General features: G+C 49.3%; 1 protein-coding gene across 1 annotated transcript in view; it reads left to right on the plus strand.

The window, feature by feature from the left end:
- LOC124616650 (serine/arginine repetitive matrix protein 2-like) overlaps nt 1-21963 on the plus strand; it is a 146527-nt gene that overhangs the window by 13045 nt on the left and 111519 nt on the right. The window contains exons 3-31 of the mRNA XM_047144979.1: nt 2078-2215; nt 2357-2478; nt 2595-2741; nt 2858-3004; nt 3121-3267; nt 3384-3530; nt 3647-3793; nt 3910-4056; nt 4173-4319; nt 4436-4582; nt 4699-4845; nt 4962-5108; nt 5225-5371; nt 5488-5634; nt 5751-5897; nt 6014-6160; nt 6277-6423; nt 6540-6686; nt 6803-6949; nt 7066-7212; nt 7329-7443; nt 7592-7738; nt 8118-8264; nt 8406-8527; nt 8644-8790; nt 8907-9053; nt 9170-9316; nt 9433-9579; nt 9696-9842. Of these exons, the coding sequence (XP_047000935.1) occupies nt 2078-2215; nt 2357-2478; nt 2595-2741; nt 2858-3004; nt 3121-3267; nt 3384-3530; nt 3647-3793; nt 3910-4056; nt 4173-4319; nt 4436-4582; nt 4699-4845; nt 4962-5108; nt 5225-5371; nt 5488-5634; nt 5751-5897; nt 6014-6160; nt 6277-6423; nt 6540-6686; nt 6803-6949; nt 7066-7212; nt 7329-7443; nt 7592-7738; nt 8118-8264; nt 8406-8527; nt 8644-8790; nt 8907-9053; nt 9170-9316; nt 9433-9579; nt 9696-9842 (4172 nt within the window). The remainder of the gene's footprint in view (nt 1-2077; nt 2216-2356; nt 2479-2594; nt 2742-2857; nt 3005-3120; nt 3268-3383; nt 3531-3646; nt 3794-3909; nt 4057-4172; nt 4320-4435; nt 4583-4698; nt 4846-4961; nt 5109-5224; nt 5372-5487; nt 5635-5750; nt 5898-6013; nt 6161-6276; nt 6424-6539; nt 6687-6802; nt 6950-7065; nt 7213-7328; nt 7444-7591; nt 7739-8117; nt 8265-8405; nt 8528-8643; nt 8791-8906; nt 9054-9169; nt 9317-9432; nt 9580-9695; nt 9843-21963) is intronic.

Here is a 21963-nt window from a genome sequence, read left to right on the forward strand (position 1 = left end):
GAAATGAGTAAATTTTAAATGTATCCGTAGCGACGGATGAGTGTAAATGACAAGTGGATGATGCAGTAGAAGATGATCGCTGGTTATAGCATGGAATTATTATTATGACGGACGCATTCTCCTTGTTCTTCTTTAAGTTATCTTGTTTGTTGGTTTGTTACGGGAGTAGAGTAGGCAAAGATTACTTACCTGTTTCGTCCGCTACTATTATTCCCGCTAAAAGTCTCTTGTAGAGGCGTGTATGCCGAATACGTAGATTTTCGATATTTGAAAAGGTCTTCCTAGGTGCATAATAAAGTTAATAAGGTCCTGGTTTGCCCTAGTTACATTGTAGTCTCGTGTATTACATCTAAGTTTAAAGAAATCGTTTGTCTGCTCAGTCGCATTCTGCTTCTATCGTAACTGATACCTTATGATTTTCTCTGCCAGATGCCGTGGTTGCTTATTTGTTGAGATGTAAGAGGGTGATATTAATTATCGTGTACCTGATGTGGAAGTATATATTTCATTGGGTGCAACGGTATGACGGTTCTGTTCAGATCTGTGTTCAGTAGATTAGTGTGCATTGGCGCCTTCTTGTAGGTTTGGTAATTTTTATTAACAAATCTACTTGTTGATTATTTGGTGTATATTGCACGTAAACTGTTCAAGGTTTGGTGTCGGAATAAGCTGAAAAACCACGTTGTGACGTAAGCTTTTGTGGTGACATTGTTATTTCTTGTTTTTTCCTTCATATTAGACCAGACCATTGAGCAACGTCACTGATAATTAAGCTCTCTGTGCTTGATTGTAGAGCTGTTTTATGAAACACTACTTTGAAATTATAAACTACAAGTTTTCTCAGTACGTGATTTCATGTTCTTCCCTCTCGTCACAGTACAAGTCCAGTGCCTTGGCTATCACCTTCATATAGTCACGAATATCCAATAGTTCTGCGTTGACTTGAATTTTTTTCATTGACATATAGTTCAGATTGCTGTATTCTAGTATTCAACTCCTCGTCATGGATAGCTCCCGCCTCATTAAGACTTTCCAGTTCTAATTTAACGTTGATTGCACAGGTTTTTCCACAGGCGCTTCGCAACCCCTGTACGATTGTACAAGACATATGGAAATTTGTCCATGATCTACATTTCACTGATATACCTACGTTTTGATATACTGCCTTTTATACAGAATCTCATCGAAGTTTCGTCTACGTCGGCCCTAAACTCAATTTCCTGATTTTATCAATAATCAGAAAGCCATAACGCAAGTTATTCCCGCAGTCCCCACGTATGGCAACGAATTCATTGAGCGACAGGTCGGTTCCTACACGTGATTGGTAGATAAGCTTTAAATTCAGATAGTCTTCTTTGAAAGCGGTAATAAGTTTCGCATTATTCTGAAGCAACTACTTCGCGATCCTTGAGTATCTCTGGCCAAAATAAAATAAATTGGCTTCCATATGACGACCTAAGCACAAATATTTGCGGATTTCATCCTGATTATCCACTGCAACGCCCTCAAATATGAATACACTGATTGGCTTTACTTTTTCAGACGGTGGAATATCACTGCTTCTGCTGAATTTCTGGTACGTCGCTCCCTCAGTGCTGTACTGAATATCTTGCCAATAGCTGATATTTCGGCTGAAACAGGGTTATTGAAAAAATACAAGCTCGAAGCAGACTGCCCCAAGCTGTGTTAACAAGATTTTCCTGTAACCTGATGGCCAAATAGCCACAGCTCGTGTGTTGTCAGGAAGTAATAATCCATTCGTCTTGTTCTTCTGGTTTCTTGCATCATGGCTGCAGCACCAGTCACTTACTACAAGGCCCTTGTGGTGCCGTTGTTTCATCCACTCAGTCACGGTGGTAACTGTTCGTTTACATTGGCCTGCAGAGGATTTTATAAACTCTTTCATGTAGTGCGTGTAAACACAAATTTAACTGTGATCGTAGCTTTTTTACTAGTATCTGGTAATGTTGAATCATACACTTCCATCACCACTCGTGCACAGCGTGTATCGTGGAGCTGAGCTATGGTTTCTTCCAGTGGGCAGATAGCTCTGGCAGTGTCTGTTTAGCATCTACAGCACGCAGTCGAGTGGGATCGGACAGGACCCAGTGGTGCTGAGCCAGCCACACCTGCCGCCACGCCACACTTGCGGCCACCCGCGCTCGGAGCTGCCCCTCTGCAGGGTGGCACGCAGACGCAGGAGCTGCAGTATCTGGTAATGTTGAATCATACACTTCCATCTCCATTCGTGCACAGCGTGTATCGTGGAGCTGAGCTACGGTTTCTTCCAGTGGGCAGATAGCTCTGGCAGTATCTGTTTAGCATCTACAGCAAGCAGTCGAGTGGGATCGGACAGGACCCAGTGGTGCTGAGCCAGCCACACCTGCCGCCACGGCACACTTGCGGCCACTCGGCCCACCCGCACTCGGAGCTGCCCCTCTGCAGGGTGGCACGCAGACGCAGGAGCCGTAGTATCTGGTAATGTTGAATCATACACTTCCATCTCCATTCGTGCACAGCGTGTATCGTGGAGCTGAGCTATGGTTTCTTCCAGTGGGCAGATAGCTCTGGCAGTATCTGTTTAGCATCTACAGCAAGCAGTCAAGTGGGATCGGACAGGACCCAGTGGTGCTGAGCCAGCCACACCTGCCGCCACGGCACACTTGCGGCCACTCGGCCCACCCGCGCTCGGAGCTGCCCCTCTGCAGGGTGGCACGCAGACGCAGGAGCCGTAGTATCTGGTAATGTTGAATCATACACTTCCATCTCCATTCGTGCACAGCGTGTATCGTGGAGCTGAGCTATGGTTTCTTCCAGTGGGCAGATAGCTCTGGCAGTATCTGTTTAGCATCTACAGCAAGCAGTCGAGTGGGATTGGACAGGACCCAGTGGTGCTGAGCCAGCCACACCTGCCGCCACGGCACACTTGCGGCCACTCGGCCCACCCGCACTCGGAGCTGCCCCTCTGCAGGGTGGCACGCAGACGCAGGAGCCGTAGTATCTGGTAATGTTGAATCATACACTTCCATCTCCATTCGTGCACAGCGTGTATCGTGGAGCTGAGCTATGGTTTCTTCCAGTGGGCAGATAGCTCTGGCAGTATCTGTTTAGCATCTACAGCAAGCAGTCAAGTGGGATCGGACAGGACCCAGTGGTGCTGAGCCAGCCACACCTGCCGCCACGGCACACTTGCGGCCACTCGGCCCACCCGCGCTCGGAGCTGCCCCTCTGCAGGGTGGCACGCAGACGCAGGAGCCGTAGTATCTGGTAATGTTGAATCATACACTTCCATCTCCATTCGTGCACAGCGTGTATCGTGGAGCTGAGCTATGGTTTCTTCCAGTGGGCAGATAGCTCTGGCAGTATCTGTTTAGCATCTACAGCAAGCAGTCGAGTGGGATTGGACAGGACCCAGTGGTGCTGAGCCAGCCACACCTGCCGCCACGGCACACTTGCGGCCACTCGGCCCACCCGCACTCGGAGCTGCCCCTCTGCAGGGTGGCACGCAGACGCAGGAGCCGTAGTATCTGGTAATGTTGAATCATACACTTCCATCTCCATTCGTGCACAGCGTGTATCGTGGAGCTGAGCTATGGTTTCTTCCAGTGGGCAGATAGCTCTGGCAGTATCTGTTTAGCATCTACAGCAAGCAGTCAAGTGGGATCGGACAGGACCCAGTGGTGCTGAGCCAGCCACACCTGCCGCCACAGCACACTTGCGGCCACTCGGCCCACCCGCGCTCGGAGCTGCCCCTCTGCAGGGTGGCACGCAGACGCAGGAGCCGTAGTATCTGGTAATGTTGAATCATACACTTCCATCTCCATTCGTGTACAGCGTGTATCGTGGAGCTGAGCTACGGTTTCTTCCAGTGGGCAGATAGCTCTGGCAGTATCTGTTTAGCATCTACAGCAAGCAGTTGAGTGGGATCGGACAGGACCCAGTGGTGCTGAGCCAGCCACACCTGCCGCCACGGCACACTTGCGGCCACTCGGCCCACCCGCACTCGGAGCTGCCCCTCTGCAGGGTGGCACGCAGACGCAGGAGCCGTAGTATCTGGTAATGTTGAATCATACACTTCCATCTCCATTCGTGCACAGCGTGTATCGTGGAGCTGAGCTATGGTTTCTTCCAGTGGGCAGATAGCTCTGGCAGTATCTGTTTAGCATCTACAGCAAGCAGTCAAGTGCGATCGGACAGGACCCAGTGGTGCTGAGCCAGCCACACCTGCCGCCACGGCACACTTGCAGCCACTCGGCCCACCCGCACTCGGAGCTGCCCCTCTGCAGGGTGGCACGCAGACGCAGGAGCCGTAGTATCTGGTAATGTTGAATCATACACTTCCATCTCCATTCGTGCACAGCGTGTATCGTGGAGCTGAGCTATGGTTTCTTCCAGTGGGCAGATAGCTCTGGCAGTATCTGTTTAGCATCTACAGCAAGCAGTCGAGTGGGATCGGACAGGACCCAGTGGTGCTGAGCCAGCCACACCTGCCGCCACGGCACACTTGCGGCCACTCGGCCCACCCGCACTCGGAGCTGCCCCTCTGCAGGGTGGCACGCAGACGCAGGAGCCGTAGTATCTGGTAATGTTGAATCATACACTTCCATCTCCATTCGTGCACAGCGTGTATCGTGGAGCTGAGCTATGGTTTCTTCCAGTGGGCAGATAGCTCTGGCAGTATCTGTTTAGCATCTACAGCAAGCAGTCAAGTGGGATCGGACAGGACCCAGTGGTGCTGAGCCAGCCACACCTGCCGCCACGGCACACTTGCGGCCACTCGGCCCACCCGCGCTCGGAGCTGCCCCTCTGCAGGGTGGCACGCAGACGCAGGAGCCGTAGTATCTGGTAATGTTGAATCATACACTTCCATCTCCATTCGTGCACAGCGTGAATCGTGGAGCTGAGCTATGGTTTCTTCCAGTGGGCAGATAGCTCTGGCAGTATCTGTTTAGCATCTACAGCAAGCAGTCGAGTGGGATCGGACAGGACCCAGTGGTGCTGAGCCAGCCACACCTGCCGCCACGGCACACTTGCGGCCACTCGGCGGACCCGCACTCGGAGCTGCCCCTCTGCAGGGTGGCACGCAGACGCAGGAGCCGTAGTATCTGGTAATGTTGAATCATACACTTCCATCTCCATTCGTGCACAGCGTGTATCGTGGAGCTGAGCTATGGTTTCTTCCAGTGGGCAGATAGCTCTGGCAGTATCTGTTTAGCATCTACAGCAAGCAGTCGAGTGGGATCGGACAGGACCCAGTGGTGCTGAGCCAGCCACACCTGCCGCCACGGCACACTTGCGGCCACTCGGCCCACCCGCACTCGGAGCTGCCCCTCTGCAGGGTGGCTGGCAGATGCAGGAGCCGTAGTATCTGGTAATGTTGAATCATACACTTCCATCTCCATTCGTGCACAGCGTGTATCGTGGAGCTGAGCTATGGTTTCTTCCAGTGGGCAGATAGCTCTGGCAGTATCTGTTTAGCATCTACAGCAAGCAGTCAAGTGCGATCGGACAGGACCCAGTGGTGCTGAGCCAGCCACACCTGCCGCCACGCCACACTTGCAGCCACTCGGCCCACCCGCGCTCGGAGCTGCCCCTCTGCAGGGTGGCACGCAGACGCAGGAGCTGCAGTATCTGGTAATGTTGAATCATACACTTCCATCTCCATTCGTGCACAGCGTGTATCGTGGAGCTGAGCTATGGTTTCTTCCAGTGGGCAGATAGCTCTGGCAGTATCTGTTTAGCATCTACAGCAAGCTGTCGAGTGGGATCGGACAGGACCCAGTGGTGCTGAGCCAGCCACACCTGCCGCCACGCCACACTTGCGGCCACTCGGCCCACCCGCGCTCGGAGCTGCCCCTCTGCAGGGTGGCACGCAGACACAGGAGCCGTAGTATCTGGTAATGTTGAATCATACACTTCCATCTCCATTCGTGTACAGCGTGTATCGTGGAGCTGAGCTACGGTTTCTTCCAGTGGGCAGATAGCTCTGGCAGTATCTGTTTAGCATCTACAGCAAGCAGTTGAGTGGGATCGGACAGGACCCAGTGGTGCTGAGCCAGCCACACCTGCCGCCACGGCACACTTGCGGCCACTCGGCCCACCCGCACTCGGAGCTGCCCCTCTGCAGGGTGGCACGCAGACGCAGGAGCCGTAGTATCTGGTAATGTTGAATCATACACTTCCATCTCCATTCGTGCACAGCGTGTATCGTGGAGCTGAGCTATGGTTTCTTCCAGTGGGCAGATAGCTCTGGCAGTATCTGTTTAGCATCTACAGCAAGCAGTCAAGTGCGATCGGACAGGACCCAGTGGTGCTGAGCCAGCCACACCTGCCGCCACGGCACACTTGCAGCCACTCGGCCCACCCGCACTCGGAGCTGCCCCTCTGCAGGGTGGCACGCAGACGCAGGAGCCGTAGTATCTGGTAATGTTGAATCATACACTTCCATCTCCATTCGTGCACAGCGTGTATCGTGGAGCTGAGCTATGGTTTCTTCCAGTGGGCAGATAGCTCTGGCAGTATCTGTTTAGCACCTACAGCAAGCAGTCGAGTGGGATCGGACAGGACCCAGTGGTGCTGAGCCAGCCACACCTGCCGCCACGGCACACTTGCGGCCACTCGGCCCACCCGCACTCGGAGCTGCCCCTCTGCAGGGTGGCACGCAGACGCAGGAGCCGTAGTATCTGGTAATGTTGAATCATACACTTCCATCTCCATTCGTGCACAGCGTGTATCGTGGAGCTGAGCTATGGTTTCTTCCAGTGGGCAGATAGCTCTGGCAGTATCTGTTTAGCATCTACAGCAAGCAGTCAAGTGGGATCGGACAGGACCCAGTGGTGCTGAGCCAGCCACACCTGCCGCCACGGCACACTTGCGGCCACTCGGCCCACCCGCGCTCGGAGCTGCCCCTCTGCAGGGTGGCACGCAGACGCAGGAGCCGTAGTATCTGGTAATGTTGAATCATACACTTCCATCTCCATTCGTGCACAGCGTGAATCGTGGAGCTGAGCTATGGTTTCTTCCAGTGGGCAGATAGCTCTGGCAGTATCTGTTTAGCATCTACAGCAAGCAGTCGAGTGGGATCGGACAGGACCCAGTGGTGCTGAGCCAGCCACACCTGCCGCCACGGCACACTTGCGGCCACTCGGCGGACCCGCACTCGAAGCTGCCCCTCTGCAGGGTGGCACGCAGACGCAGGAGCCGTAGTATCTGGTAATGTTGAATCATACACTTCCATCTCCATTCGTGCACAGCGTGTATCGTGGAGCTGAGCTATGGTTTCTTCCAGTGGGCAGATAGCTCTGGCAGTATCTGTTTAGCATCTACAGCAAGCAGTCGAGTGGGATCGGACAGGACCCAGTGGTGCTGAGCCAGCCACACCTGCCGCCACGGCACACTTGCGGCCACTCGGCCCACCCGCACTCGGAGCTGCCCCTCTGCAGGGTGGCTGGCAGACGCAGGAGCCGTAGTATCTGGTAATGTTGAATCATACACTTCCATCTCCATTCGTGCACAGCGTGTATCGTGGAGCTGAGCTATGGTTTCTTCCAGTGGGCAGATAGCTCTGGCAGTATCTGTTTAGCATCTACAGCAAGCAGTCAAGTGCGATCGGACAGGACCCAGTGGTGCTGAGCCAGCCACACCTGCCGCCACGCCACACTTGCAGCCACTCGGCCCACCCGCGCTCGGAGCTGCCCCTCTGCAGGGTGGCACGCAGACGCAGGAGCTGCAGTATCTGGTAATGTTGAATCATACACTTCCATCTCCATTCGTGCACAGCGTGTATCGTGGAGCTGAGCTATGGTTTCTTCCAGTGGGCAGATAGCTCTGGCAGTATCTGTTTAGCATCTACAGCAAGCAGTCGAGTGGGATCGGACAGGACCCAGTGGTGCTGAGCCAGCCACACCTGCCGCCACGCCACACTTGCGGCCACTCGGCCCACCCGCGCTCGGAGCTGCCCCTCTGCAGGGTGGCACGCAGACACAGGAGCCGTAGTATCTGGTAATGTTGAATCATACACTTCCATCTCCATTCGTGCACAGCGTGTATCGTGGAGCTGAGCTACGGTTACTTCCAGTGGGCAGATAGCTCTGGCAGTATCTGTTTAGCATCTACAGCAAGCAGTCGAGTGGGATCGGACAGGACCCAGTGGTGCTGAGCCAGCCACACCTGCCGCCACGCCACACTTGCGGCCACTCGGCCCACCCGCGCTCGGAGCTGCCCCTCTGCAGGGTGGCACGCAGACGCGGGAGCTGCAGTATCTGGTAATGTTGAATCATACACTTCCATCTCCATTCGTGCACAGCGTGTATCGTGGAGCTGAGCTATGGTTTCTTCCAGTGGGCAGATAGCTCTGGCAGTATCTGTTTAGCATCTACAGCAAGCAGTCGAGTGGGATCGGACAGGACCCAGTGGTGCTGAGCCAGCCACACCTGCCGCCACGGCACACTTGCGGCCACTCGGCCCACTCGCACTCGGAGCTGCCCCTCTGCAGGGTGGCACGCAGACGCAGGAGCCGTAGTATCTGGTAATGTTGAATCATACACTTCCATCTCCATTCGTGCACAGCGTGTATCATGGAGCTGAGCTATGGTTTCTTCCAGTGGGCAGATAGCTCTGGCAGTATCTGTTTAGCATCTACAGCAAGCAGTCGAGTGGGATCGGACAGGACCCAGTGGTGCTGAGCCAGCCACACCTGCCGCCACGCCACACTTGCGGCCACTCGGCCCACCCGCGCTCGGAGCTGCCCCTCTGCAGGGTGGCACGCAGACGCAGGAGCCGTAGTATCTGGTAATGTTGAATCATACACTTCCATCTCCATTCGTGCACAGCGTGTATCGTGGAGCTGAGCTATGGTTTCTTCCAGTGGGCAGATAGCTCTGGCAGTATCTGTTTAGCATCTACAGCAAGCAGTCGAGTGGGATCGGACAGGACCCAGTGGTGCTGAGCCAGCCACACCTGCCACCACGGCACACTTGCGGCCACTCGGCCCACCCGCGCTCGGAGCTGCCCCTCTGCAGGGTGGCACGCAGACGCAGGAGCCGTAGTATCTGGTAATGTTGAATCATACACTTCCATCTCCATTCGTGCACAGCGTGTATCGTGGAGCTGAGCTGTGGTTTCTTCCAGTGGGCAGATAGCTCTGGCAGTATCTGTTTAGCATCTACAGCAAGCAGTCGAGTGGGATCGGACAGGACCCAGTGGTGCTGAGCCAGCCACACCTGCCGCCACGGCACACTTGCGGCCACTCGGCCCACCCGCACTCGGAGCTGCCCCTCTGCAGGGTGGCACGCAGACGCAGGAGCCGTAGTATCTGGTAATGTTGAATCATACACTTCCATCTCCATTCGTGCACAGCGTGTATCGTGGAGCTGAGCTATGGTTTCTTCCAGTGGGCAGATAGCTCTGGCAGTATCTGTTTAGCATCTACAGCAAGCAGTCAAGTGGGATCGGACAGGACCCAGTGGTGCTGAGCCAGCCACACCTGCCGCCACGGCACACTTGCGGCCACTCGGCCCACCCGCGCTCGGAGCTGCCCCTCTGCAGGGTGGCACGCAGACGCAGGAGCCGTAGTATCTGGTAATGTTGAATCATACACTTCCATCTCCATTCGTGCACAGCGTGTATCGTGGAGCTGAGCTATGGTTTCTTCCAGTGGGCAGATAGCTCTGGCAGTATCTGTTTAGCATCTACAGCAAGCAGTCGAGTGGGATCGGACAGGACCCAGTGGTGCTGAGCCAGCCACACCTGCCGCCACGGCACACTTGCGGCCACTCGGCCCACCCGCACTCGGAGCTGCCCCTCTGCAGGGTGGCACGCAGACGCAGGAGCCGTAGTATCTGGTAATGTTGAATCATACACTTCCATCTCCATTCGTGCACAGCGTGAATCGTGGAGCTGAGCTATGGTTTCTTCCAGTGGGCAGATAGCTCTGGCAGTATCTGTTTAGCATCTACAGCAAGCAGTCGAGTGGGATCGGACAGGACCCAGTGGTGCTGAGCCAGCCACACCTGCCGCCACGCCACACTTGCGGCCACTCGGCCCACCCGCTCTCGGAGTTGCCCCTCTGCAGGGTGGCACGCAGACGCAGGAGCCGTAGTATCTGGTAATGTTGAATCATACACTTCCATCTCCATTCGTGCACAGCGTGTATCGTGGAGCTGAGCTATGGTTTCTTCCAGTGGGGAGATAGCTCTGGCAGTATCTGTTTAGCATCTACAGCAAGCAGTCGAGTGGGATTGGACAGGACCCAGTGGTGCTGAGCCAGCCACACCTGCCGCCACGGCACACTTGCGGCCACAGGCCCACCCGCACTCGGAGCTGCCCCTCTGCAGGGTGGCACGCAGACACAGGAGCCGTAGTATCTGGTAATGTTGAATCATACACTTCCATCTCCATTCGTGCACAGCGTGAATCGTGGAGCTGAGCTATGGTTTCTTCCAGTGGGCAGATAGCTCTGGCAGTATCTGTTTAGCATCTACAGCAAGCAGTCGAGTGGGATCGGACAGGACCCAGTGGTGCTGAGCCAGCCACACCTGCCGCCACGGCACACTTGCGGCCACTCGGCCCACCCGCGCTCGGAGCTGCCCCTCTGCAGGGTGGCACGCAGACGCAGGAGCTGCTGTTCCAGCTCCGACATTGGCTCCGTTGCTGTTGTAGGAGCTTGACACTGTTTGTTACTGCAATGTTTGTAATAAGTCTTCATTCGTTTGGAGAAATATAAGTTAATAAATCTACCTCTTACTGTGTTCCTTGTTCATTAATCATTTCTGCTCCTGTCCAGCTTTCCTAGTGTAATAGGCTGACCGGAGCGGGTGACGTGGTAGGGGTTGTAGGGCGTGGCTGGGTAGAAGGAGGTGGCTGTTTTTAGCAATCTTCATTGTTGGTTCTTCCAATACATTTTCCAGTAGCTCAGCCCCGCCGCTCGTATCGTGGTGGAGACGTGCTGATGTATGCAGCCCAGGGAACGCGATGGCGCGCTCGGTCAGCGGCTGTGCAGGTGGTTAGCGGCACGAGGCCCTGCCCAGCGCGCCTCCTGCAGAGGCGGCGGCTCGTGACGACGTCGGGAGTCGCCGGTGCAGCAGCGGGCAACGCCCTCCACCGGCCAGTCCTCGGGGACAGCGTCACAGATGACGACGACATGACAGCGACCGAACGCCCAATCAGTCGAACCGAATGCCGACGCCCACCTCTGAGGCCCTTAAATAGTGCAGACCGCCGCTGAATCCGCCGGTTACGCGGCGGCGTGTTTATTAGAAGGTTCTCGATGAGTTGGCTAACGCAACCGCGCCACACGCGGCTCGCGACTGCGTAATTCTGATAATGATGCGTTCTGATGGCTGCCGCGCACGTACACGCATATCGAAGCTCGTTGCAAAACTGTGTCACCTGCATAACACGCTGGCCAGCCTTCGCCCGCCGTTTACCGTGAGGCTGGCTGATCGCGCACCGAGACACACTAAATCACAATTTCACACCATATTTCTTAAAAATAACCCCTTGTCCTCTACACTACGACGACAGCTGCCACACCTCTGTGCAACCCTCCTCTGCTTACTGTCGTGTCTTGACTACTCCTTTTTCAGTTTCTAACCACTTCACTTTCACTATGTTATAAATTTCCACTTTGTTTTTTTCTCTTGCCTTAGTTTATACACTCATTTAATCCTTTCTTCGGCATTAATTACTTTCCTATGGAAACCACAGCTTTAGCTGTCTTATTTGTGCTTCCTCCCCGCGAACCATGGGCCTTCCCAAAGTTAGGTAGCTTGAGTGCCTCTGTAATACAGATAGCTGTACCATGGGTGCAACGACATTTGAGAGATATCTGCGGAGAAGGCAGACTGACACGAGGACCCTGAAGAGAGCAGCAGCCTCTTCAGTAGTTGCAGGGACAAAGTCGATGACTGACTCATCTGGCCTTGTGAAATTAACCTACATAGCCTACCTACATGGGGACTGCAAACGGCTGAAAGCCATGACGAACTATAACGTTAATTTCCTGAGGACATGCAACTCTGCTGGGCGGTTTAATGAAGAACTCGTGTAAAATATTCTGGAGATAAAATTACCCCAGCTTGGATATCCAGGAGGGGACTACTAAGCAGGATTTTGTCATTAGAAGAAACAAAACCGGCTTTCTACAGGTCGGAACATGGAATGTTAGATCCCATACTGTGATAGTAAGGTTAGAGAATTCAAACATGGCAATAGTATGTCGTTCAAAGACTTATGCCCCATGTTGAAGTTGCTACTTCACTTTCATAGGTGTCTTCATCGATTAGGGAAAGACAATGAGGTGATAAAACCCTTTTCTGCAAGTTAGTGGACGTCCCCTCTGTCACTATTCAACATACCGTCAGAAGGTTTACGTATGTGCTGATTTAAAAGCCACGGTAAACCCACAAACTGCCGTGAATTGCTGTCCTCTTCCATGACCAGAGCATTTCACGGACAGATTTCGACACTGCAGACGCTTTTGGTGACTGATTTACGTGAGGCGTATTTACAGTTACTGCTGGACAAACAATCCCATGAATATTTGATGATCAATACGCAACTGCGATTGTTCCACTTTCAAAGTCAACCATTCAGAAGCGCTTCTGCTTCAACTCTTTCTCAACGATTCCTGCAACCATTAACAGCTAAAGTCCCTTCATGTACCAACTGTCTGGATGATATTGTTGTCACGGGTCATACACCTGATGGACATTTGGCAAATTTTAAGCGTTTATTTCAAGTGATCACCAGAATTGACTTAAAGTGTAAGGAGGAAAAGTACTCCTTCTTCCACGAGTAACTTCAATATTTAGGACATGTAATAAATCCGCAGGACACTCATCCTGCTCATTCCACTTTCCTGTCGTTAAAGATTTGCCGGTGCCCTATAACATCAGGAAGTTACAGGCCATCATAGGAAAATTAATCTATTATATTACGTTTATTATTAATGATGCAGAAACTCCTGCATCGCTGAATCGGCTGCACCAGAAAACTGTTCACTTTGTGTGCTTCCAACAATGTCAAGATGCATATCAGCAGTTAAACGCCACCGTGTTAAGTCGTCTTTTTATAATTCGTTTTGACCCAGCTGTGTTGTGTTAGCTGTGGACTCATCTTCTTGGAGCGGTGTTCTTCTGTAGAGTTTGATCGTCTGATAGGCCGGTTGGCCACAGTCCTTGCCGTAGTGGTGACACCGGTTCCCGTCAGAGCACCAAAGTTAAGCACTGTCGGGCTTGGCTAGCACTCGGATGGGTCACCGTCCGGATCTGCTGAATTCTGTTGGCAAGCGGGGTGCACTCAGCCCTTGTGAGGCCAACTGAGGAGCTACTTCACTGGGAAGTAGCGGCTACGGTCACGAAAACTGACGACGACCAGGAGAGCGGTGTGCTGACCACATGGCCCTACGTATCCGCATCCGATGACACCTAAGGGCTGAGGATGACAATGCGGCTGGACGGTACCGTTCGAACGGTGTTTGTGTCTTGGATAGGTGCGTTGCTTTTACCTCAAAAACTGTCAAAAAGGACAGTACAATTATAATCAACTTGAAAAAGAGGTGCTCATCATTGTCTATGGTGTTACGAAATTCTACTAATATATGTACTGTCGAAAATTCTGTTCGATTACTGATCATCAGCAATTAACGGCTTTGTTGAATCCTTCCAGGCCTGTCCCACTATAGTCAGAGCAAAAATGACAACAATGGGCTCTGGTATTGTCTAATTATCAGTACAAATTGTTGTACAGGTACACTGCACAACATTCTAATGCTGACTTGTCTCGGTTACCTGTTGGTACAGACACGGCGTTTGATTCACCTGAGAAATCATGTTATGAAATTGGAACTCAAGATTTGGAAAAACTTCAAAGTTTTGCTCTTGACTCTCGGTGCATTGCTTAAGCAAAAGCCACCGGCCCAGCTCTTTGGGTAGTTTAGAGTGCTCCATGGGTGGCCATGTAGTTTGAAAGAGATTCACTACTCATGGTGACTACTTTTCGCATCGTAACGTGTTCTACGTTGTCAGGTGTTGTGGTATTACACACAGAGAACGACAATGCACAGGTTGTGGTTCCTGACTCCCTACAGCAGGATGTTTTGTTACACCGAGGTCACCGGGGCATAGTCTGCACAGAGCAACTCGCCCAGTGTCATTGTGCTCGACAGGGCACATACTCCCAAATTCAGCAAATGGCCTCTCATTGTACTATTTCTACAGAGCATTAGTCTGCTCCATAACAAGGCTTTTTCGAGAGGCTACATCCGTCTGGATCGTGGCAACGGTTCCATATGATTTTATGGGTCTCTTCTGGAACATATGATGGCTGTTCGTCTAGTCCCCATCACATCCAGCACAACTGCTCATACAGTATCAGTTTGGTCCTCAATTTTTTGTAAGGTTTCTTGTGGTCCTTGTTTCAGACAAAAGACCACATTTCATGTCAGCTTATTTTGTGTTGATAACGGCACACACCGTGTAACTACTGCTCCACCTCACCTTCTAATGGTGAAGCTGAATGGCTCTTTCATATGTTCAGAAGTCATATGGAGAAACTCCATTCCTTCCACACAAGGGATCAATCGTTAAAGACTTCTCTTTCCTCCTCTTGTCCTTGCCGCACGATGGGAAGACACTGGCAGAATTACCATAATGTTGTCGTCACCATACCCTGTCGCATCTTCTGTGGCCACTGTGGAAACAGTTTGTTGCACCGGGTCAGAACAAGGGTTCAAGTGGAGGACAAAGTTTTTCTCAGATGTTTTTGCAGGAAACAGCATTGGTGGCACGGTGTCATCACACAAGTACTCGGTCGTTCATCTTACATTGTTCAAGGTTCCTCTGTGCAGGGCCAGCATCGCCAGAATCAGCTACGGCACTCTTTTATCAGTGATTTTTCCGCAGAATTTTTGCCCACACACTCAGCACGCCTCAGGGATCCGCAAGAGCAAGCGTCTCCGCCTACCCACCAGTCGCGGTCAGCGCCGTGCAGTACGATGCCCATGGAGCACGAAGTCGTGTCGCCGCTGCCGACAGTTCCGCAGCCAGAGCTGAAGTCCGAGGAGCTGGCGACTCTCAGCCGCCGCCCGACCACTCTGCTGACCTCCCGACCACAGCACCCGCGTCGCTGCACCCTGCGGCTGGTTTTTCAGCCTTTGCTGCCGCTCGCTCGCAAGGTGGGTACCAGGGGTGGACAAGGAGCTGACACCTGGTGCCGCTTCAGCCCCTGTCTGCTCGCCTGCCTCCGGCGACCTAGCACTACACGACGATGGTGGGCAGGTTTGGGGAGAGGAATGTGGTGTCATCCAAAGAGAGAGGTCCCAGTTGTTGTGCCTCATGACGGAACCACAAGTTAAAGACAATCGCTGCCACATGCAGTAACGGAAGAGGGACGTCGATGAAGACACATCCTCAAGAGGTTCAGTAAAAGTGGAAATGAGCGTACGGCATCGTTGGCCAGAAGACCCCATTCGGGGAAGTTCGGCCACCAAGTGCAAGTCTTATTTCAGTCGACGTCACACTGGCTGACTTGCGCGCTGGTGATGAGGATGAAATGATAATGAGGACAACACAACACCCAGTCCACGTGCGGAGAAAAACCTTCAACCCAGCCGGAAATCGAGCTTGGGCCCACTGCACAGGAGGCAAGCACGTTACCACCCAGCTAATCAGGCGGACAGTCGTTCGGTATGCCACCGCCACTGGAAGTCGACTTACGTCAAAGCACAGCACTGGACACCTCACCCTAGCCCACTTAATTAACCAGACCGATAGCAGCATTACTGTAGTTCAGGTTGTAATGGTACTTGAATTACGTAACCATTACGGCACCTCAACTCAACCTCTCGATACCAGCAATATTCTACTGTGCTTCTGTAAAGTAGTTGACATATTTCTGAGACAACATTCCGGTTTGATTTCATTAATGTAGAGGTATTTTGATACATCGATATGTTTATATTGCAATGATAATATTCTTATGTGTATTCTCTCTTTTGTCACTATGATCTTTGTCGTACTTGTAACTCTTGATTTCTGGGCGCGTAAGCGATTATTAGTTAGAGAATCGGACCTTGAGAAAGTCAAGTCATGGACGTCATGTTGAAAAGACGCAATTGTAGCCAGTTTATAAAATGTGAACTTTAACAGTGAGGAAGATGTTTTCAAGTATGTTTTGTATTGTGAAGTGATGTTTTCTGTGTTACGTGATATTGCAAAAAAAGCAATAAAAAGGAAGTGTAACTTAAATTCGGAGTGCTGATTATTTTTTACATCACCATTGTGCTAACTTTCAAGGGTTTAATCTTCAAGAATGGTTTGTGAAACACATCTATAAAACTTTTGAATATAGCAGAATAAAACATAGGCCTCTTTGCATCCGAGCTTGTAATCATCACCACCTAGATTTTCGACGATTGAGCCATGATTTTACAACGAGACCAGCGTGGGAAACACGAAAAGATGAGTGCCTAGTTTATTCATTATTACATGAAATGACTTTATTAACTGTGCTCTAATGACACCTGCCACATAATAACTTTGTTGTTGTCCGAAAATACATTATTTAGCAGCGTGAGAAACACCACAATCATTATTAAATTTTGACCTTTGTTGTGGTAGGGTTGTTAGAAGATCCAGCACGTGCGAGCTACTGTCATTAGACAGAACAGTGTACTCAGGTTCGTGGTTAAGTGTAGTGATATTTGACTGTCAGTCAGTGCACGAACTAAACCGTTATCGTCGTGTTCTGTGACTGTATTAAATATATACCATCCCCCAAATGGACTCGGGTGTCTACCAAAGTAAAGTATCCTGTATTAAAGCTTTTTGCTGAAACTGATCTAATCTTCATGATACCTCGTATGTTGTAGTGTCTACTCGACCTCCTTTAAAAGTTAAACTCATTTAAATATAGTCTAGTTTTTTTACGACTTATAAAAATAGTTGGGCTGAGCCGGATATGATGGAAATTAAGGAAGTGCGATGCCAGGAATAGTGGGACTTCTGTTCAGGTTAGTACAGGTTTATCAACAGCATAGTGAACACACTGCAGCAACCAAGATGGATATGTAGCCAACAACCACTGTTGTAGTACAAGTATGTGAGCCAGCTGGTTGCATGCATGATGATGAGATTGAAACGAAATGTGGAGAGATAAAATAAATTATTCAGATAGTTTAGGGAAAAGGAAAAAAAATTACGATAGGGCACTGCAATCCAGAAGTAGGGAAAGGAATAGCTGGAAGAATAGTAGAAGAACAGGAATGCGCAAAAAGAATCAATAGGGAAGTTGCCTGGCAGAGTTTAACACAAAGGAGAAATTAATCATTGCTAACACATGGTATTGTTGTTGTTGTTGTGGTCTTCAGTCCTGAGACTGGTTTGATGCAGCTCTCCATGCTACTCTATCCTGTGCAAGCTTCTTCATCTCCCAGTACCTACTGCAACCTACATCCTTCTGAATCTGCTTAGTGTATTCATCTCTTGGTCTCCCCCTACGATTTATACCCTCCACACTGCCCTCCAATACTAAATTGGTGATCCCTTGATGCCTCAGAACATGTCCTACCATCCGATCCCTTCTACTGGTCAAGTTGTGCCACAAGCTTCTCTTCTCCCCAATCCTATTCAATACTTCCTCATTAGTTATGTGATCTACCCATCTAATCTTCAGCATTCTTCTGTAGCACCACATTTCGAAAGCTTCTATTCTCTTCTTGTCCAAACTATTTACCGTCCATGTTTCACTTCCATACATGGCTACACTCCATACAAATACTTTCAGAAATGTCTTCCTGACACTTAAATCTATACTCGAAGTTAACAAATTTCTCTTCTTCAGAAACGCTTTCCTTGCCTTTGCCAGTCTACATTTTATATCCTCTCTGCTTCGACCATCATCAGTTATTTTGCTCCCCAAATAGCAAAACTCCTTTACTATTTTAAGTGTCTCATTTCCTAATCTAATACCCTCAACATCACCCGACTTAATTCGACTACATTCCATTATCCTCGTTTTGCTTTTGTTGATGTTCATCTTATATCCTCCCTTCAAGACACTGTCCATTCCGTTCAACTGCTCTTCCAAGTCCTTTGCTGTCTCTGACAGAATTACAATGTCATCGGCGAACCTCAAAGTTTTTATTTCTTCCCCATGGATTTTAATACCTACTCCGAATTTTTCTTATGTTTCCTTTATTGCTTGCTCAATATACAGATTGAATAACATCGTGGAGAGGCTACAACCCTGTCTCACTCCTTTCCCAACCACTGCTTCCCTTTCATGCCCCTCGACTCTTATAACTGCCATCTGGTTTCTGTACAAATTGTAAATAGCCTTTCGCTCCCTGTATTTTACCCCTGCCACCTTTAGAATTTGAAAGAGTATTCCAATCAACATTGTCAAAAGCTTTCTCTAAGTCTATAAATGCTAGAAACGTAGGTTTGCCTTTCCTTAATCTTTCTTCTAAGATAAGCCGTAAGGTCAGTATTGCCTCACGTGTTCCAGTATTTCTACGGAATCCAAACTGATCTTCCCCGAGGTTGGCTTCTACTAGTTTTTCCATTCGTCTGTAAAGAATTCGCGTTAGTATTTTGCAGCTGTGGCTTATGCATGGTATAGAAATCGTGAAAGGAAGAGCTACATGTGGAAACTTTAAGACATTCTGATGTATTAACAGTCATCAAACTTTCTTAAAATCATACTTTAGCCACGTAATTTTTATGTCAAAAATTGTGCACAATCACAGTCTCAGAAAGCGCTACTTGTGCTCTGATTGTCCCGCTGTTCATACATACCGCGGAAACTGATGACACTGCTTCCTGCTTCGTGGTTAAACACGTGCGCAGAACACCGTTAATGGCTAGGAGCAAGTTGTTCTTAATGTTTTTCACAACATTACAGAAAAAAATGTGCTTTGACGTTTACTGAGACACACGATGTCACAAATATAAGAAATACAGATGTAACTGTAATTGTGGCGTAATCTGATGCGTCATTGTCTGCGCAGCGGGCGGATTAGTGGGTGGTAGTTCGAAACCCATTGGAATGAATAGTTTCTTTTTGTTCCGTTTCAATACCTAAATCACTTAAATATGAAATTTATCAATATGTGATGATTTACTCATACTTAACCATAATTTTTTCAAGTAAAATGCTCGCCTACTGGTTTCTAATTACATATCACACGCAGAAATCTGGTTTTCCTTGCAAATACACATTCTTAATTAACGATATATTAAAAATATTGTTACAGATTTTGAAGTTAAGAAAAGATTATAAAATTTATTTTTTGGAGAAAAATGAAAAATCAAATATTCTTTGATTAGATATGCCCACTGTTTTATAGGACAGACGTGATCTCACACAATACAGAGTGATAATCATCGTAGAAATACAGAAAACAATTTTCACAGTGATGAGCACACTGCACAAAAGTACTGGAGCAAATCCGTTTCTGAGCCACTCTACATTGTTGCCAGATGTATCCAAGATGACGGCGATGATATCATCCAAGATGGCGGCATGTAGACTTGGCAACAGCACAAGACATCATCCAAGATGGCTGCAATGACGTCATACAAGATGGCGGATTTTGGTGGGAAGATAGGTCAATTGGGCAACCTCCACCAACCTAAACCCCTCCCCTCCCCCAGAAAAATGGCAGGAAGTTCAAATTCCAACAGGATACTCCATCACACCACAGTTATCTCTACTAACCTAAGAAAATGGTGGGAAATAAAGGTCGCCTCCACTAACCAAAGTCATCCCGACTGCCACCTCCTCCTATGGATTGGTGGGCATGGGACTCGACCTGTGCTGGACATAAGTGTTTATTATTTTGCATGCACTATTTTATTTAAAAAATTAGAGGCACTACCACCATCCAGTGTGGTCACCAAGGGGTCTGGACTCCAACTGACCTACTACACAGTACCACCACCAGAGGGTGCTCTCATCCCTCATGGGAGGTAATCCCAGATGGTGGGGGCGAAATTGTGGGAAACAGTATGGTCGCCATGGGTTCCAGACTCCAATTGACCTAGTACATGGTACCACCACCAGAGGCGCTCTCATCCATGACGTAATCCAAGATGGCTGCTATGATTTCTGCTGATGACACAAGTACCGTTATTGAAGTAGGTAGGTGTTTGTTTGCCACGAGATCTGGGTCTAGTACACAGTACCACCACCAGAGATCACTGACGTCCATTCTGTGATGTGATTTCAGATGATGGTCTAGGGTGGGGGAAATGGTTGGAAAAGGACTCTGCCTGTGCTAGATACAGGTCTTTATTTTGCAGGCAGTGTCTCCACCATGATATCTGGAGTCCAACTGACCTAGTACACAGTACTGCCACCAGAGGGTGCTGTCATCACTCCTGTCACATAATCCAAGATGATGGTCTGGAGGGGGAAATGGCGCGAAAATGACTCAGCCTGTACTAGGCTACTGGAGAGAGTAACAAAGGAGTGCACTTTATTTATTTTGGAACAATTTATTTAGGGATGGAATGTATTTAGCACAATGATACTGAACACATGCTCCAACATACTTGGGGTCATGCCACACAGCCCACAGATCTGTAAACTACTTCTTTAGACACATAAATAACGCAATACACAGATGTGCAGACATGAAATCAACTCATAAACTGTCCAAATAGCGCATAGCACAGCCCACAGACCTATTCGCAAAATAATGCAACAGACCCACAATTAATGCGCACAGGAGGCTAGCGACAGCCCCCGCGAATTGATGTGGTCGTCAGCTGTCAAACCACACACAGGTGCCCATTTGGATCCCGCAAGCATGAGGCAGTGACATCCCCTTCATACTTGGTACCTGAGAAATTCCTATTAAAATACTTGTTCACCTAGACACCGTTGCTGACGTGACCGGATGGGGGTGAAGACCTATTTGCTGAGCACGCCGATGCCACCGGGAGCCACCACTGGATGCAAGCCAGTGCGACCGATCACTCTCATGCTGCTGTAGGCGAAATTTCGGTCTATTTTCGAGTGTACTGTCAGTGTTGTACTGACATCACAGAAATACAGAGAACCAACCAGAGTAGAAAGTTGTGCAGAGAACAGGACTAACAACTTGAACACAGTATTTAAGTAACATTCAGCAGGAACCAATCATCAGCAGGAACCAATCACATACACAACGAGCTGTAGCCACACAAAGAACTGGGGACAGGTGCAGCTCGAATAGCCTTAAATTGACGGACCTGATGCGGGCTCTGACAAAAGCCATTGCAAACAGAAGATACAAAAGAAATTGAAATAATTTTGAGTTCCAAATATTTCATTAAAATCTTCAATATACTTTACAAAAATCTGAGGCAATAGAAGTTTTACTTGATGCAGAGGTATCAAATATATTCATAATGACTCAGCATGGACTGACAGAAAATGAAATAAAATATACAATTTACAGGGTTGTAACAGTGTGTCATATTTTTGCAGAATGAAATATGAAGGTGGTGGGGTCACACTGTATGTGCGTAGCACTATAAATAAATGTGTTCCGTGGCCAGTTACAAATTGCAGAGAAATGTGTTTTGAAGCAGTAGCAATTCAAACAGATTTTCAGGAGAAATGTCTAGTGTTATATATATTTCACTCTCCATCCTCTAGGATAAAAGATTTCCTAATAGAACTCAAAGTACAACTTGACAATGCTATTAAATAATTCCCATTCTTAATAGTAGTTGTTGACCTAAACATACATACATACATACATAGAAACACTGTAGCTGTACAAAATGTTCTCATTATGTTGTATAATATGAAGCTGCATGTAAATAACCCAACAAGGAGCACTGAATCATCACACACAATAACAGATCATATATTTATAAATGTACCTTTAAGTAAACTGAAAGTATACATAATTACCAGAGTCATTTCAGGTCACTGTGGTCAGGATTCATTGAGCTACAGAATAAGAAAACT

Source organism: Schistocerca americana, chromosome 5 (genome assembly GCF_021461395.2).
Source record: "Schistocerca americana isolate TAMUIC-IGC-003095 chromosome 5, iqSchAmer2.1, whole genome shotgun sequence".
Lineage (NCBI taxonomy): Eukaryota > Metazoa > Arthropoda > Insecta > Orthoptera > Acrididae > Schistocerca > Schistocerca americana.